Source organism: Mastigoproctus giganteus, chromosome 6 (genome assembly GCF_048544385.1).
Source record: "Mastigoproctus giganteus isolate SK-2022 chromosome 6, ASM4854438v1, whole genome shotgun sequence".
In the NCBI taxonomy this organism is placed as follows: domain Eukaryota; kingdom Metazoa; phylum Arthropoda; class Arachnida; order Uropygi; family Thelyphonidae; genus Mastigoproctus; species Mastigoproctus giganteus.
In genome coordinates this window covers 238174547-238192666 of record NC_143580.1, presented here as the reverse complement: position 1 = coordinate 238192666, position 18120 = coordinate 238174547, and the positions used below count along the sequence as shown (strand labels likewise).

At 37.5% G+C, this 18120-nt stretch overlaps 1 protein-coding gene across 1 annotated transcript in view; it reads right to left on the bottom strand.

The window, feature by feature from the left end:
- The window catches only part of LOC150085112 (pleckstrin homology domain-containing family H member 1-like), a 919142-nt gene that overhangs the window by 107106 nt on the left and 793916 nt on the right, over window positions 1-18120 (bottom strand). Inside the window, exons 20-21 of the mRNA XM_090376468.1 lie at window positions 10877-10989; window positions 4816-4989 (exon numbers count right to left, since the gene is read on the bottom strand). Of these exons, the coding sequence (XP_090232594.1) occupies window positions 4816-4989; window positions 10877-10989 (287 nt within the window). The remainder of the gene's footprint in view (window positions 1-4815; window positions 4990-10876; window positions 10990-18120) is intronic.

Here is an 18120-nt window from a genome sequence, read left to right as displayed (position 1 = left end):
TTCACCTTAGTGATTCTGTGTGACTAACCTGGCGACTCAGGTTCTGGCACAAAATTAGGACCCAGTGATGTTGAAGGCCCAGGTTGACCATCATTCCTCACACTCTCCCCATTTCCATCAGACTCCAAAGTGTACTCTTCTGGAGGTTGTGGTGCAGGTAGACCATCCCCATGTGCCACTGGTCGGATAGCTGATGGAATGTTGGAGTTTTTCACAGTCCACTTCCTTTTTCTTGACATGCCATGCTGAAGAGGAGGAGGCACCATGCAGAAATAACAGTCACTTACATGAGTTGAAGGCCCCCTCCAAATCATTGGGAGGGCAAAAGGCATTGAACATCCTTTGTTATTCAACCATCCACGGAGATTTTCTGCTGGAACGAGTACAGAGATGGGCAACAAGATTAGTGAATGGAACAAAGGGGTGCTCTTATGAAGAAAGGCTTAAGTTTTGCAAGTTACAGTGTCTGGAGACTAGGCACCAGCGAGGTGATCTGATAGAGGTGTATAAAGCCTTGAATGGTTTGAACATGCTCAATGCTGATAGGATTCTTCCTCTCGCTCAGAATAATCACCTGAGAGGGCATAAATTCAAATTGAGGAAAGACAGATGTAGGATAGCGTGCGGAAATTTGCCTTTAGCCAGCAGGTGGTTAGTTGGTGGAACTGACTTCCATCCCGTGTTGTGGAAGTTGATAGCCTAAATAAGTTTTAGGCTCAGCTGGACAGGTATTTTGAACGAACAGAGGGGTGAAGTGGAAGTGGTTATTTTTTATTTATTTTTTTATTGTTTTTTTTGGCTGATGCTGCATAAGCTTGCTTTCTTGCATCAAATGCCTCTACTAATGCTAATGCTAATGCTAATTTACAGCACATGTGTTGCAGCAAATATGAGGTGCCCAGGGTTTTTCTTCATCCCCTACCTTACAGCCAAAATAATGATAGTAGGCTGTCTTCACAAGTGGAATCAATTGGCTTTTCTGAGTGCAAAATGTCACATCACGACACACATAAAAATTGTCAACACTGTTAACACATTTATATAGCATCCTGGCTTTTTACATAATTTTTGTTCATAAAACTGAAAAAAAAAAAAAAAAAAAGAAATGAACATCACTTGCAAGGTAAATGATACAGAAATAAAAAAAAAAAAAAAAAACCATGGTGTATTGGTTCCTGTTTTAGTGTTACCAACCTGTCTATTCTCTTAGACTCCAAAATTCCCTAGTATTCATCAATATTGCGCTAAATCATAAGAGGGGCTATATCATGGAACTGAGAACTAACTAAGAGTTTTAAATGTTATATTCATTTTTTCTCATGCTGAAATTAAGAAGAATTGACTATTTTCAAGCCAGAAACATTTTTGGTGTTGACCAGTGAATTATTGGAACAAACTACAACCATCTGCTGTTGTAAAAGTGGGTATTTTTAAAAATTTAAAGAAGAAATAGTTTTTTATTAGAGGGGATGGACAGAAGAGGGTAGTAGTTGTGGGTTTTTTTTTTGTTTTTTTTTTTTTATTTGCTGATGCTGTATAAGTTTGCTTCCTTTCATCACTTGCCATTTCTACTACTACTACTGCTACTACTACTACTACTAATAATAATAATAATAATATTCCCTATCTGTTCCTAATTCATTTCACAAATATACGTGGTCTCAATTCTAATCTCAACAATGTCCATTTCCACTTGCAGTCTGCCAAACCCCATGTACTTTTTCTGACAGAATTTCAGTTATCGGTTGATTCAACTACTGCTCATCTCAGATGTCCAAATTATTCGCTGTATGATTCCTTTCACCTCAAAGGTGGTACTTGTGCATATGTCCATTCTGATATTCCCTGTCAGAGACTTGGCAATTTGGAATCTCCTCTCTTTGATCTTCTCTGGCTTAAAATCTCTCTACCTCATTGTGTCAAATTCATCTGTTGTCTCTACCGTTCTCCCAACTCCACTAATCACTTGGAGCTCTTTGACTTACTCTCTTCGCAACTTCACCTAATCCAGTCCAACTTTGATAACAGTGAGGTAATTTTCCTTGGTGATTTTAATGTTCACAACTCCAGCTGGCTTCCGTTTTCTAGTCACACCGACCCAGGTCGTGATGCTGAGGCTTTTGCAATTACTAATGACCTAGCACAGATTGTTCATTTACCTACAAGAATACCAGACAATCCTAATCATACAGCCAATACGCTTGATCTTTTTCTCCCAAACAACCCTTCTAAGTACACGGTCGAAGTGAAAGCTCCTTTAGGCACTTCAGATCACAACTTGGTGATTGTCTCTTCTCCAATGGAACCTTTATCTCATGGCTATTCCTAACCTCGTGTTGTTTGGCATTACAAGAATGCAAAATGGGATGACCTGCGAGACTTCTTTTCTTCTTTTCCATGGTCGGATTACTGTTTCAAAACTTCTGATGTTAACGTTTGCTCAGATCATGTCAGTGAAATTATTCTTGCAGGAATGGAATCCTTTATCCCACACTCCACTTTAAAATCTCGTCCTTTATCTAAACCTTGGTTTTCCAATAAATGTGCTGAGGCTGTTCAAGAGAAGAATGTTGCATATCGTAATTGGCTTGTTTCTAATTCTTCAGTTTCATTTTCTGCCTACACCAAAGCTCACAACAGTTGTAAAGCAGTTATTAATCAGTCCAAACTAGAGTTTGAACAGGCTAAGAGTAGAAAACTTGCTTCTTGCCCTAATGGTAGCCGAGCATTCTGGTCTCTTGCCAAAGCTATTGGCCGCAACTTTTGCAAATCTCTGCTCCGACCTCTGTCCAAACCAGATGGTTCTGTTGTCACTTCAGCCAAGGATAAAGCTGACCTGCTAGCATCCCATTTTTCTTCCAGCTCATGTATTAATGATCTTGGTAAAACACCTCCCACCATTCCCAACACGCTCTATTCAATGCTATTCAATTCACTATTCAATTCAATTCACTCTATCCATCAAAAGGATATCAAAGGTGATGAATCTTGATGCTAAGAAAGCTCCAGGTCCCGATGGTATTTCTCCACTTGTTCTCAAAACCTGTGCTCCTGAACTTACTCCTATTCTTTGTCGCCTTTTTTCACTTTCTTATTCCAAACGTGTTTTTCCTTCTGCTTGGAAATTTGCTCATATCCAGCCAGTTCCTAAAAAGGGTGACAAATCCCTCCCATCCAATTATCATCCCATTGCAATTACTTCTACTCTTTCTAAAGTAATGGAGAAATCAATTAACTGCCAACTCTTAAACTTCCTAGAAACCTTCCGTCTGATCAACGATCGCCAGTATGGATTCCGTCAGTGTCGATCCACTGGTGATATTCTGGCTTATGTTACTCATTTATGGACTAATTCAATGGAAAGGTTCGGTGAAACCCAAGTAGTTGCTCTTGACATCTCAAAGGCTTTTGATCGTGTTTGATCGTCTTCTAAACAAGCTTCCATCTTATGGTTTGCCAACTGTTTTTAGTAATTGGTTATCCAGTTTTCTCTCTGATCGCTCACTGATGGTAATGGTAGATGGCTCTCTGTCTTCTAACTTCTCCACTAATGCCGGTGTCCCACAAGGTTCAGTTCTTTCCTCTTGTATATTAATGACCTTCTTCCATTGACTGGAAATCCTATCCATAGTTTTGCCGAATGATAGCACATTGCATTCCACTTTCCATTTTGAGAATCCTTGTCCTGCTCAATCAGCTTCAACTTCTCGAAAATCTGCTACCAATTTCTTAAATGCCGATCTTCAGGTAATTCTCCACTGGGGCAAAGACAACTTAGTTGATTTCAACCCTTCTAAAACTTAGTCTTGTCTTATATCTCGCAAAAAGGATTCTTCTGCCCCTATGCTTATCTTTAGTGATACTCCGATTTCTAGGCAAAATGATATATCTCTTTTGGGGATTACCCTGACTTCTAATCTCTCTTGGCACAAGCACATTACAAATATTGCTTCCTCTGCTTCTACAAAACTTGGTTTTCTCTTTCGCTCTCGGCGTTACTTTTCTTCCAAACAGCTGCTCACTCTGTATAAATTGCAAATCCGCCTTGCCATGGAATATTGTTCCCACATCTGGAGTGGTGCCCCCAAAACCTCTCTCAGGCTTCTTGGTTCCATTCAGAAGAGGGCAGTTAGGTTAATTAATGATTCATCTCTAACAGAGTCTCTCCACTCGCTTTCTCATAGACGTACTGTTTCTGCTGCATGCCTCTTCTACAGATACTTCCATGGGCACTGTTCTTCTGAATTGGCTTCTATAATTTCCGCTCTCTCTTTCAAAACAGTCCTAACACGTGCCGCCACCAGCCAACATCCATTTACTGTCCAACTTCAAACCCACAGAACCAACTTTTCATCTTCCTCATTTATTCATTCAACCGTGGTTTTCTGGAACAACCTTCCTTCATATGTATTTCCTGAAAATTACAATCTACAGAAGTTCAAGTCCAATGTCAACAATATCTTCTTTCGTCTTCTCAACCTCCAACCCAAGCACGGTACTAAGTACTGTAGGTTCTAATACCTGTCGTGTTTGGGGTTCACATAAAAAAAAAAAAAAAAATTGACTACTGTATGCATGCTATCTTATGCCACAAATTTCAAGTGATCAGCTTTTGCTATGTAAAGGATTGATGATGTTTATTCCCTTAGAATAAATGCCTGTAAATTCTATTCTTACACAAAAATAAATAAGAAATTAAACAGCAAAAGTGATTATTCCTCAAACTAGCTCTGTGTACAAGAAGAATAAGAAGAATTAGAAGCATTAGAAGCTGATTCCTAATATTAACAACAATAGAATTAAATTTACTCGTACCTGAACTCCTACCTTCTGGTGGGAGTGTCTGCAAGTTAGTTTCATAAGCTGGCAAAAAAGTTCATTCTGGAGTTCAGGAAGAATCAGGCACTGCTGCAAGGCATTCTGAGCCAGGGCTACATGGTAGTCAATCCCTGACGTGTCAAGTGGCACTGAGATAAACAGCTGGATGGACTAACAAAGAGAAAACAAGGAATTTTATTAATTTCTGTGATGAATTTTAAAAAATAATTATTTTATTATTTCATGTTTCAGGCATGAAGCAATATTGTACCAGAGGATCTGTTGTGATAATGGTTCTGCCACTTGTCACTTGTTTGGAGAGGTGCAGTTTGAATCCTGTCAGAGAATGGAAGAATTTTCAAAAGCCTCTTTGATTGTGCCTGTAGTTAGCTAATATCAAGTAAAGGGACTAGAGTTCTTCCTCATAAGTTATTCCAGATTTTTCAGGCTGCACTACATGCATACTGGCCTAGGATTATACAATTGTACTGACATAAAACTGCTAGCTTGGAGAGTTACACAGACTATAGATTAACAGTAACAACAGGCAGAGGGGAAAGTAATCCTTCAACTGCTTCTATTAGAAAGTGCAGCAGTCTGTGAAACAAGATGCTGGGAAATTCAGGACTTGCCTAGGGGCCCTTATGGAACAAACAAATACATGGGCTGTACTAGGGATAATAAGAGTAAAAACAATTGCAGATATACTTGTATGTACACTAATGACAGGAGCATAGTAAATAAGATTAGTGAATGGAACAAAGGGTTGCTCTTACGAAGAAAGGCTTAAGCTTTGCAAATTACAGTGTCTGGAGACTAGGCACCGGCGAGGTGATCTGATAGAGGTGTATAAAGCCTTGAATGGTTTGAGCATGCTCAATGCTGATGGGATTCTTCCTCTTGCTCAGAATAATCACCTGAGAGGGCATAAATTGAGGAAAGACAGATGTAGGATAGATGTCCGGAAATTTGTCTTTAGCCAGTGGGTAGTTGGTTGGTGGAACAGACTTCCATCCCTTGTTGTGGAAGTTGATAGCCTAAATAAATTTAAGGCTCAGCTGGACAGGTATTTCGAATGAATGGAGGGTTGAAATGGAAGTGTTTTTTTTTTTTTTTTTTCTGGCTGATGCTGCATAAGCTTGCTTTCTTGCATCATATGCCTCTACTAATGCTAATAAAATTTGAAGTACTCATTGTATCATCAAATAGGATGGCCAGTGCAACATTGAGTTTGGTGTGACATAAACAATCGTAAAATTAAAATGAGGGTAGGAATATTATAGGCTTAATGACTGTGATGAGCATAACAAACGATTGTACAGATATATAAAGTGGGCCAGTAAATCAGAATGTCTTATAATAGGGGAATTTAACATTCCAGATAATTACTGGACTTATGGGTTGGTCACTCACACACTAGCAAGACTTTTGTGGATTTATTGGATGATTGCTTGTAACAACAGCATCATGCCAGAGAGGCAATGAGAGAGAGCAAAACTCTTGATCTGATTATCAGCATTAACCTTTCATGCATTAAACTTCTCCAGATAAAAGACCTATTAGGTGGCAGTGATCACAATGTACTGATGTGAGATTTACTTAAAGGTGTAACTACTGTCAAAGGCAAGGGGAAAGGCTTTTGTTTTCATAAAGGTGACTATAGTGGCATCAGACAGTTTTTATATTCTATAAAGTAGGATCAACTGATGAATTTACCAAGAAGCAAGTTCTAAATTGGAAGTATTCTGGGATATTATTGTAGATGATACTAGGCTTTTTATAGCAACTAAGAGATACAGTTCAAGGCACAGACCTAAATGGATGTTGGATGAACTGATGATGGATGTTGGATGAGCTACTAGGCTTTACATACCAACTAAGAAATACTGTTCAAGGTTTAGGCCTAAATGGATGTCAGATGAACTAATGAGACATATGGCAGAGAAGAAATATGCATGGGATACATATAAATTAATTGGTGACATGGAAGCCTATGATAGATATAAGCTGGTCCGTAACCAAGTCACAAAAGGAGATTAGGCAGGCAAAGGCAGATTATGAGAAATCCTTGGCAAAGGATGCAAAGAAAAACAGAAAAGAGTTCTTTACCTATGTAAACTCTAGAAGGAAAGGGATGAATCAGATTGGTCCACTGGATATTGATGGTTCAACAGTTGATGATCCTGCTCAGATGGCTAACAAACTAAACGAGTATTTTGCACCTACATTCGCACATGAGGAGTTATCCAGCAAGGGGAATTCCAGAGGTGAAGTAAACTCTGGCAGTGAGCTAGATGATATTGTAATAACTGATAGGAAAGTGGAGGAGAAATTGTTGAGGATAAACATAAAAAAAAGGCACCTGGGGTGGATGGGATCTATCCAGTTATATTAAAGGAGGCAGCAAAGGAAGCAAGCAAACCCTTAGCCATAATTATGAGAGCTTCCTTGGACTCAGTGGAGGTCCCCATGGACTGGAGGTGTGCAAATGTATCACCAATTCACAAAGTGGGTTCAAAAGGTGACACAAGTAACTCTTTGTGTTAAAAGAGTTACAATTTAGAGCTTCTTTGGACTAAGGGGAGGTACCCATAGATTGGAAATGTGCAAATGTGACCCCAATTCACAAAGGAGGATCAAAGGCTGACACAAGTAATTATAGACCTGTGACTTGAACTTCTGTTCCAGGAAAATTAATGGAGGCACTGGTTAAAGAAGCACTGCAGGATCATCTAGACAAGACTTCAGTTATAGCTTGGACACAGCATGGTTTTCTTAAGAGAAAGTCTTGCCTGACCAATTTGATTGGATACTATGATCCAGTCACAAAAGAACTGGATTCAGGAAATAACTTTGATATTATATATTTGGATCTTAGAAAGGCTTTTGATACTGCTGCACATGGAAAACTGCTGCACAAATGGGAGCAGTGTGGCATTGGAGGCAAATTGCTGCTATGTTGTTTTCTGTATTTATAAATGATATTGATAATGGTTCATCAATATCATTTATATCAAGCTTCATGTCTAAGTTTGCAGCCGATACAAAGGTTGGTAGGTAGTTAAGGACACTTCTGACACTATGCTGCTGCAACAGGATCTGGAAAGGTTGAGCAGATGGGCTGAGAGGTGACAAATGTAAGTACTACATATGGGAAACAGTAACCCCAGAGCAACGTATCAACTCTGTGGTACTACACTGACAGTGGTAGAGAATGAAAAGGACCTGGGGGTAATTGTGCAGGCAGATATGAAGTTCTCTGAGTAGTGCAGACAGGTTGCAAGAGTAGTCCATGGTGTCTTGTCAATGATATACAGGAATTTTTCTAGCAGGGATAAGGAGGTGATTATTCCCTTGTATAAGGCAATGGTCAGGCCACACCTTGAGTACTGTATACAGGTCTAGAGGCTTCATTTCAAGAAGGATGTAGAGCTGCTGGAACGAGTAAAGAGAAGGGCAACAAGATTAGTAAATGGAACAAAGGGTTGCTCTTAAGAAGAAAGGCTTAAGTTTTACAAATTACAGTGTCTGGAGACTAGGCACCGGCGAGGTGATCTGATAGAGGTGTATAAAGCCTTGAATGGTTTGAGCATGATCAATGCCAATGGGATTCTTCCTCTCACTCAGAATAATCATCTGAGAGGGCATAAATTCAGATAAAAGACAGATGTAGGATAGATGTGCAGAAATTTGCCTTTATCCAGTGGGTAGTTGGTTGGCGGAACAGACTTCCATCCCTTGTTGTGGAAGTTGATAGCCTAAATAAATTTAAGGCTCAGCTGGACACGTATTTTGAACGAATGGAGGGGGTGAAATGGAAGTGTTTTTTTCTTTTTTTTTTTTTTTGGCTGATCTTGCATAAGCTTGTTTTCTTGCATCATATGCCTCTACTAATGCCCCCTCCTCCCTTCCTGTCCTGTCTATTCTTTCTTTACACATTGTAGTCCTCAAATTCCAGTTCTGCACTGCTTATGTCTGTGTGACACCATGTCTCTGATATCCCAACAATATCTGCCTTTGATGTCTTGCCTAGCACTTCAAGCTTATCGAATTTATTAAGTATACTCCTAGCATTGGTGTACATGCAAGTATACATGCACCTGTTTCTACTCTTAGTTATCCTAACACAGCCCATGTATTTATTTGTTCCAACTCATAGCAGTTCTGGAAATTCCCATTGCCTTGCTTTCCAGACTGCTGCTCAATTGCATTTCAACAGAAGTAGTGCAATAACCACTTTTAGCTCTGCCAGCGGCTACTGTTAATCTATGTCCGTGTATCCCCCAAGCTAGCAGTTTTCCGACCCACCTAACTCTGCCTCGATAGCATCAGCAAATATTCTTGCACCCTTTCTATTTAAGTGTATCCGATCCCTTTAGAAAAAGTCTGTTCTGTTAACAAGCACAGACCAGGCTGAGAAAAATCAACTCCTTCAGCATTGCAAAATCTCTCCAGGGCCAAATTGATTGAAAAGGCTCTCATCATATACTCCCTCCTATGATGCTAAGCAGAATTGCAGACACTTTCAAATTCAATCCTAACTCGCGGCTTTTTTTCAGCATTGTCTTGTACTTGTTAAGTAATTCTGCCGGTCTCCTACTCTTAATATTACTAGTGCCAATGTGTACAACAATATCACCCTTTGTGCCCTTAAAGGATTCTATCTACTCTACAACATCAACCTTTGCCCCTGGCTGAGACATACCCTGGTCCTGTTCCATCTATCCTTTTTGAACAATATGTTCCCTGTTTCCCTGACAATAGAGTCACCTACCACAACTAGTTCCTTTGGGACTAGCGCATTCTGCCTTGGGGGGTTGCCTCTGTGTTACGTGATGTTCAAGTGCGAGCTCTGGCATTGATGTGGGCAGCTGAGAGCTTGATGGGCCCCTCAATTTAAATCCTTCGAGGGCATCCACTCTGTCCTTCAAGCTCTCATATAAGCCCATAGCAATGCCGAGTTTGCGCCTGATTTCCTCGCACTCCTTACATCGCACACACACACACAAAGACATTCCCCTTGGCAATATCATGTCCCATTCCTGATTGCTCCACAAACATCAAACAAGCAGTGCATTTTGATAGACTGTGATTCAGAGGACAACCACCCCCCTCAGTTCACCCCTGAGCCACAGTACTTTCACTAGTTTGAGCCTTTTGCTTTGCTACTCTGGTCTGAGTCATGATTTCTATTAAAGTTCAATAAAATTCCAATACAAAATATAACCCTAAACCTATACCCCTATGCAGTTATAACACTATATATATATGTATTCCGGTATCGAATTTTATCTCAGAGTTACATTATATGACCTTTTATCCCCTGTCAACTTATATGTATTAATTTATGATGTTACATTTGTAATAACTAGGTCGCTATATTTATTTAGTTAAAATAGTACAATTCAATTGACAATGAAATTTAATATTGACAAATGCATGGTACTTCATATGGGGAGCAATAATCCCAGATTAATTTACCAGCTGTATGGTACCACTCTCAGGGTAGTGAAAATGAAAAAACTGGCGGTAATTGTGTAGTCTGATAAAAATGCTCTGAGCAGTGTAGATAGGTTGCCTGGACAGCTCTTGATGTTTTGTCAATAATATAGAAGAATTTTGCCAGCATGGATAAGGAGATAATTATCCCTTTGTATAATGCAATGGTTAGACCACATCTTGAGTCATGGATAGAGGTGTGGAAGCCTTATTTGCAGAATGATGTGGATCTGCTGGAACAAAAGGGTGCTCTTATTAGGAAAGGTTTCAGTTTTGCAAATTTTAGCATCTGGAGACTAGGCAACTGTGAGGAGATCTGATTGTGGTGTTTGTATCATTGATTGGATTGATAAGCTCAATTCTGATGAAATCATTCATAGTGGAGATAAATTATAAAATTTATCTCTAATATGAGTTAAAACAAATGCTCTCTCTCTCTCTCTCTCTCTCTCTCTCTCTCTCTCAGTTTTGGTAGTAATCACAATTGAAGTGAAGGACTTTTTTCTTCATAGACATATGACATTTAGAAAATTTCAGATTATTTAAAAAATTCCCTTACCTTAAAGAGCTTGACGGCTTCTGTTTGTAGCTGTTCGGACGGTAATGTAGTAAGTGGCTGGGTTATATTGTCTTTGGAATATAAGAGAAGTGGATGTCTCCATATCACGCTATCTGGAAAACAGTAACTTAAAGTATTCAGTATAGCCTAAAACAATTACAATAAAAACTGAATTTAAAAAGAGTATACAGTATACAGTTATTTTAATTTATCATGATTTTTTTTGAATCATTAAATTATGAGACACCAGAGCTCAATTTTCATTGAGCATAGATTTTACTAGAGATGTATGAGAAACATTTTTTTTTTCTTTTTTAGTTCCTTAGATTTTGTTCTGTGTCTAAACTAATACTGTATTGGTTATGGTGTGAGATTACATTTGTTTTATAGATAACAATGCTAATGACCATTGCCTTATATAAGGGGATAATCACCTCCTCATCCCTGCTAGAGCCGACCAGGCTAGCCAGGTGGGTAAAGTGCCTGCCTGGCAACCCAAAGGTCGCGGGTTCGAATCCCGCCTCGGGCTTGGATCAAAGTACTGCAAAAAACTTGGGATGTGCATTATGGCCACAGAAGCCGATGCGCCAACAACTACCAAAATAAAAAATCCCTGCTAGAAAAATTCCTTTATATCATTGACAAGACACCATGAGGTACTCTTGCAGACCATCTGCACTGCTCAGAAAACTTCATATTTACCTGCACAATTACCCCCAGATCCTTTTCACTCTCTACCACTGTCAGTGTAGTACCACACAGTTGATACATTACTCTGGGGTTTGTGCTTCCCATATGCAGTACAGTCAGTCCTCGTATAACACGTGTTTACATTACACGAATTCGATCATACATGATTTATAAATAGGGGAACGATGTCTCATATAACACGAACCGAATTTGCTTATGCACGATTCGAACGCGGAATCACCCCAACCGAACGCAACACGATAAGAATGAAGAGAAGATTCTGAAAATGTATTTATGTTTTTTATATCAGTGAAGGGGAAACACATTTCACCATAATAACGTAAAAACCCACACAATTCCAGCTATCGGTATTATCGCAAATGCAATTAGATGGAGTTTACTACCAGTTTATAACAGATTCCACTAGCAGGAACGCAACTGGAAATTGTTTTTATTGTTTTATGGTAGTAACCCCCAGAAATGTGCTTTAGTAAAATGTGAGGTGTTAATAGTGTATCTCTGCCCTTACGGTGTTGTTTATTCAGTTGCTACACGCGCGCAGCTTTGTTTATGTGAATCAAGCGTGCATCCTCGTTTTGCAATTGTGCTTTATTCCCTAAAAATGAGTAAAATACTTAAAAGGCGTGAAAAGGAAACGTCCTGGTGTGAAAAGGAAGACTGCAGATTCAGAGAGAAAAAGAAAAGCAATATCGATAAACAGGCGGACTGGGTCAAAAAATTCTTACCCGGGAAAATTTGTAGTGGGCTCATACTATGGTTTATGGACAAAATCACACCGACCTCCGGCCCACCGGGATTTCCCCGGTAAGTAAGGCTTATGGCCAGTCCGCCTCTGTCGATGGAGAAAAAATATGAAATTGTGAAACGCTTTGAGCGAAATGAAAGATATTGCACGTGCTACAGACCTAAATGAGGCAACTCCGAGAATTAGAAAGAATGCAGAGAAAATAAAAACAACTTTGATAGCAGGAACAACTCAAAGTGTAATTAAAATCCATTAGATTAAGACACAAGGAATTGGAAGAGATGGAACAGCTGTCATCTGTTTGGATAGAAAATCAAACAAAAAACAAGTTTCCTTATGATAGAAGCAAAAGCATTAGCAACATTTTATTGCGTAATAGTCGTAATAAAATACGTAAGTATTTTATTACGATAATTAATTGTGTTTGGTAATGGTTAGGTTAAAAATGTGTGTTCAATCTTGGGTGGTCGGCACCTAACCCTATTTTTCCCATAGAGCCTGTTGTTTATATTGCATGATTTTGCATTGCACGAGGGTTTCTAGGAACACAACTATCGTGCTATACGAAGACTGACTGTACTTTACATTTATCAATGTTAAACTTCAGTTGACACCTCTCAGCCCACGCAGATGGTAGATGACTCATCAACCAGTGCAATACCACCACTTTGCTTATTGGAGGCTTGAAGTGGTGAAACCCGTTTAGTCTCTAGAGCAAAGTTTCCGGCAAACCCCCCCATACTTCTCTTTCAACCTATGCACGGTACTAAGTACTATAGGTTTTGATACCTTTCGTGTTTGGGGTTTTCATAAAAAAAAAAAAAACCTGCTCAACTTTTCTAGATTTTACTAAAGATATTTTTTTTTTTTTTTTTTTTTTTAGTTCCTTAAATTTTGTTCTGTGTCTAAACTAATACTGTATTGGTTATGGTGTGAGATTACATCTGTTTTATAGATATAAAAAAGTTTGTAAAATAATAAGAGAAGTTTACTTCAATATAATATGTAGAACAGTTCCATATGATACTCTCCAGCAATTAAAATGAAAAAAATCGCAAATCTTACATTACAGTAAAAAGTAATTAAAAAACAATTGAACACAATTAGAAATCAAATGAACACAATTAGAAATCAATCTAATGCAATTAAAAATTAAATTAATTAAAAGAAATTTAACAAAAAAATTGCAAAAAATGATTTTTCTTCCTGAAGCTGCAACGCTTTTCAACCGTATGTCGTGATCACAGGAACAAAAATTACCAAATAGGGGTGAGCGGGACACTTAAATAGGGATTATTTGTCTTCGCGCATGCACGTAAAAGCCCACGAATCGGAGATTATAAATGGCCAGCGAACATTAACAGAATTCTCATGTAATTTAATTTCTGTCGAATGTTTGCCAGCCATTTCTAATCTATGATTCGTGGGCTTTTACGCACATGCATGAAGACAAATAATCCCTATTTAAGTGTCATGCTCACCCCTATTTGGTAATTTTCATTCCTGTGATCATGACATATGGTTGAAAACCGTTGTCAGCTTCAGGAAGGAAAATCATTTTTTGCAATTCGTTAAATTTCTTTTAATTAATTTAATTTTTAATTGTGTTCATTTGATTTCTAATTGTGTTCAATTGTTTTTGAATTATTTTTTAATTGTGTTCAATTGAGTTTTAATTATTTTTTATTTTTTACTGTAATGTAAGATTTGTGATTTTTTCGTTTTAATTTCTGGATTTTTGGTTTGTTTTTTTTTTTTTTTTTTTTAGGAGCATTAGCAACTAAGGCCATATTGCTCCGGGATATGCGGTTGTCATTCCCTGACCTTTCCACATCGTCCGTATTTTGTGGTGACGGGTTCGAACCCCGGTCTAATCAAGAAGTGTGTGCTACGCACTGCTGCTCCTTCCCACCTGGCTATGGAGGCACCTTTAATTTCTGGAGAGTATCATATGGAAGTGTTCGGTGTATTATATCAAGGTAAACTTCTCTTATTATTTTACAAATATTGATATCAACATAGATCATATTGAGCATTACAGCTCTGATTCATACTATCAAAGACATGAAAAAGATAAAAATCTTTGAATAGGGATCTCTAAAATTGTAAGATCAACCACAATAAGTTGCTTGGCATTAAACCACCAATAAGTAACACTCTTCCAATAAAGAAGTATAATGTTAATAATTGTTGTACCACTGATGTGCACTGTATCACTAATAAGTAAAACTTCTCCAATAAAGAAATATAATGCTTCATATAAGTGTGTGTAAATCCACTAGACAACTCATTTTGGTTGACCTTACAATTTTATAGATCACTGTTCAAAGCCTACATCTTTTTCATACCCAGATTATAAAACAGGGTTACAATCTCACTATAGCCAATAAGGTATTAATTACAGCCAAGTTTCAAGCATTTTATTCTTACTGATGCTTCACAACCTAACATTATCAATTTAAGTTACAAAAGACAGGACTATGACATAATTTTTTTATTTTATTGGAATCCAGTCATTATGAATGACTGGATTCCAATTATTCAATTTGCAGAACCAGAATAATTAGAATCTAAAGCAACAAAATTTATTAAACAATGCTATTAAAAAGCTTTTGTTAATTTACATGAAGATGGATTTTGTATTAATTTTATAAAAAGGTAAACTCAGTTTCACAAAATATCCTACTATCTACAACATTTTGATTTTGGTACTAGCATATTAGAGAAGCAACAAAAGGAAGAAATTTTGCTAGCAGGGAGAAGGAGGTGATTGTCCCTCTGTATAAGGCAATGATCAGGCCGCACTTTGAGTACTGTGTACAGGTCTAGAGGCCTCATTTTAGGAAGGGTGTCGATTTGCTTGAGCGTGTACAGAGAAGGGCAACAAGATTGGTGAGGGGGATGAAGGGATCCTCTTACCAAGAGAGGCTTAAGTTCTGCAAATTGCAGTGGCTGGAGACTAGGCACCTGCGTGGTGATCTGAGTGAGGTGTATAAGGCCTTGAATGGGTTGAGCATGCTGAATTCTGATGGGATCCTTCCACTTGTTCAGATTACAAACTTAAGGGGGCATAAATTCAAATTAAAAAAAGACAGATGTAGAATAGATGTGTGGAAATTTGTCTTTAGCCAGCAGGTGGTTAATTGCTGGAACAAACTTCCATCTGTCGTTGTGGAAGTTGATAGGTTAAATAAATTTAAGGAGGAACTGGACAGGCATTTGGAGGGAATGGTGTGATTTTTTTTTTTTTTTGGCTGATGCTGCATAAGCTCATACACTTGCTTTCTTGCATCACATGCCACTACAACTACTACTACTCTTGATCTGATTATCAGGCATTTCTTCATGCATTCAGAAACTGCAGATAAAAGACCCTCTGGGTGGCAGTGATCATATTGTGTTGATGTGGGATTTACTTAAGAGACATAACTACTGTCGAGAGTAATGGGCAAGGCTTTTGTTTTTGTAAAGGATACTATAGTGGTCTCAGATAATTTTGACATTCTATACATTGAGGCCATCTGATGATGTCACCAATAGTAAGTTCTAAATGGAAATCATTTAGAGAAGTAATTGTAGAAGTTGGTAGACTTTTCACATCAACTAAGAAAGTTGATGTGAAAGTAGATCTCAGATGAACTGGTGGGATTTGTGGCAGAGAAGAAACATGCATGGGATGCATATAAATTATCAGATGATACAAACTAGTCTGTAATCAAGCCACTAATCAGGTTAGGCAAGCTAAGGCAGATTATGAGACGTCTCCGGCAAAGAATACCACGAAAAGCAGAAAATACTTCTTTACTTATATTAACAGTAAAAGGAAGAGGTTGAATCACATTGGCCCACTTGATGTTGAGTGATTTAACTGTGGTCCTGCTCAGGTTGCTGACAAACTGAACAGGTATTTTACATATACATTCGAGCATGAAGAGTTCTTTAGGGAGGGGAATGCCAGAAGTTCATCAAAATCTAACAGGAAACTAAATGATTTTGTGATAACTGAGAGGAAAGTGGAAAAGAAACTGTTGAAGCTTAATATAAAAAAAAAGGTAACTGGGGTGGATGGGATCTTTTTTTCATTTTAGGAAGGATGTAGATCTGCTTGAACATGTGCTTGATCATTCGAGGTGATCCAATTGAGGTGTTTAAGGCTTGGCTTGGATTAATGGATTGAGAAAGCTCAATGCTGATGGGATTCTTCCATGTGAAATTGGGCAGTTTGAGTAAATTCAAGGAAGGACTAGATAAATTATTGGTGGGAAATAATAGGTGATATGGGAGATTTTTTAATTTCTTGCTGATGCTCTGTAAGCTAGCTTTCTTGCATCATGTGCCACTACTACTACTACTACTACTACTAATAATAATAATATTGGTATTTCTTAGTCTATCCCTGACATCCCCATATAGTTGTACGTCTTTTTCGTGGGGCTTTCCACTCATTGACAGTAAATGCCCACATGATTTCATTGATATGAAGAATATTTGTGATTTTTTAACTGTGTCATATAGTTTTATTTCTTGTACATTCTCAATTATGTCTCTCAAAATATATTTCTATCTTTTTATTTTTCAATTTCAATTTATCATATTTCTCTACTAATTGTATCAAAGGGCACCATTTGTTTCTTGAAGGATATAAATTTTTTACCTTCCAAGCCACCTTGTCATACTTTCATTGTTTAGCCACCATTGCTGTTCCTATAATGTTTGGATATGGCCAGATTAATACCACAGGATATAAATTTTATTTATATGATCGACTATTAATTACTGAACATATGTCTTCATTTCTGTTAAAATAAAGAATTCACATGAAGTATTCATGGATTTTCCATTTTTCAGTGGTGTTTTATTTATATCTACACTATAACTTTGTTTCTCTCTAATGCAATATCTATTTATATAGACTAATATTATTCATTATAACTAATCACTTATTATTTGAAAGATTTAGTTACATTGTTTAATTCAGTCATTTAAAAATAATTCCTGTTATGGCCTATCATTTCTTTCTCACAATGAGGTACTCAGTAGTCTATTTTATGCTTTGTTTGCAATGATTAATTTAGCATTATTAGTATAATGGGTCACAGCTTAAGATTGGAATCATTAAAGATGATATACGCTTAGCATAACTTTTCTTTTGTCTTATTCTGTTTGATTGGTAAATCATTCTTACTCTTTTTATAGCTTCATTTGACAATATTTGTAGCCTATCTAAATTAATTGCTGTTTGTAACTGTTCTTTTATGATTAGTATCTGTAAAGATGATGTACTCTTCATAACCATATCTCTTCCTTTGTGAATATTCAGTTTGATTAACCAATCATTTCATTTTTTATAGCTTCATTTCACGTTACTTGTATAGACTATCTGCAATTAATGCTATCCATTATGTATGTCTTGAATTTAAAATACACTGATGTTCAAAGATAGTGCATCGCCTAGGAATTTCACATTTCTAACTCTTTTTCGTGATGGTATGATACATTAATGACTAGCATCACAAATAGAAATATAAACAAAAGATATTTATTAATAGTTAAGGCAAAGCTAAGTAATATTTGACAGATGCTCTCAAAATATTCCAAAATGAGCTTTTGCAACCTTTATATACAAGTTTTGGTAAACACAACAATTATGGCTGAAATGTTATCAGAAGCCCTCAATTTGCTTCAGTTTATCATTTTAAATGGAAAAAAAAATGAAAAATTCACCAGGTGCAAACTAATATTTAGTTGAACTGCCTCTGGCCCTGATGACAGCAGCACACCGTCGAGG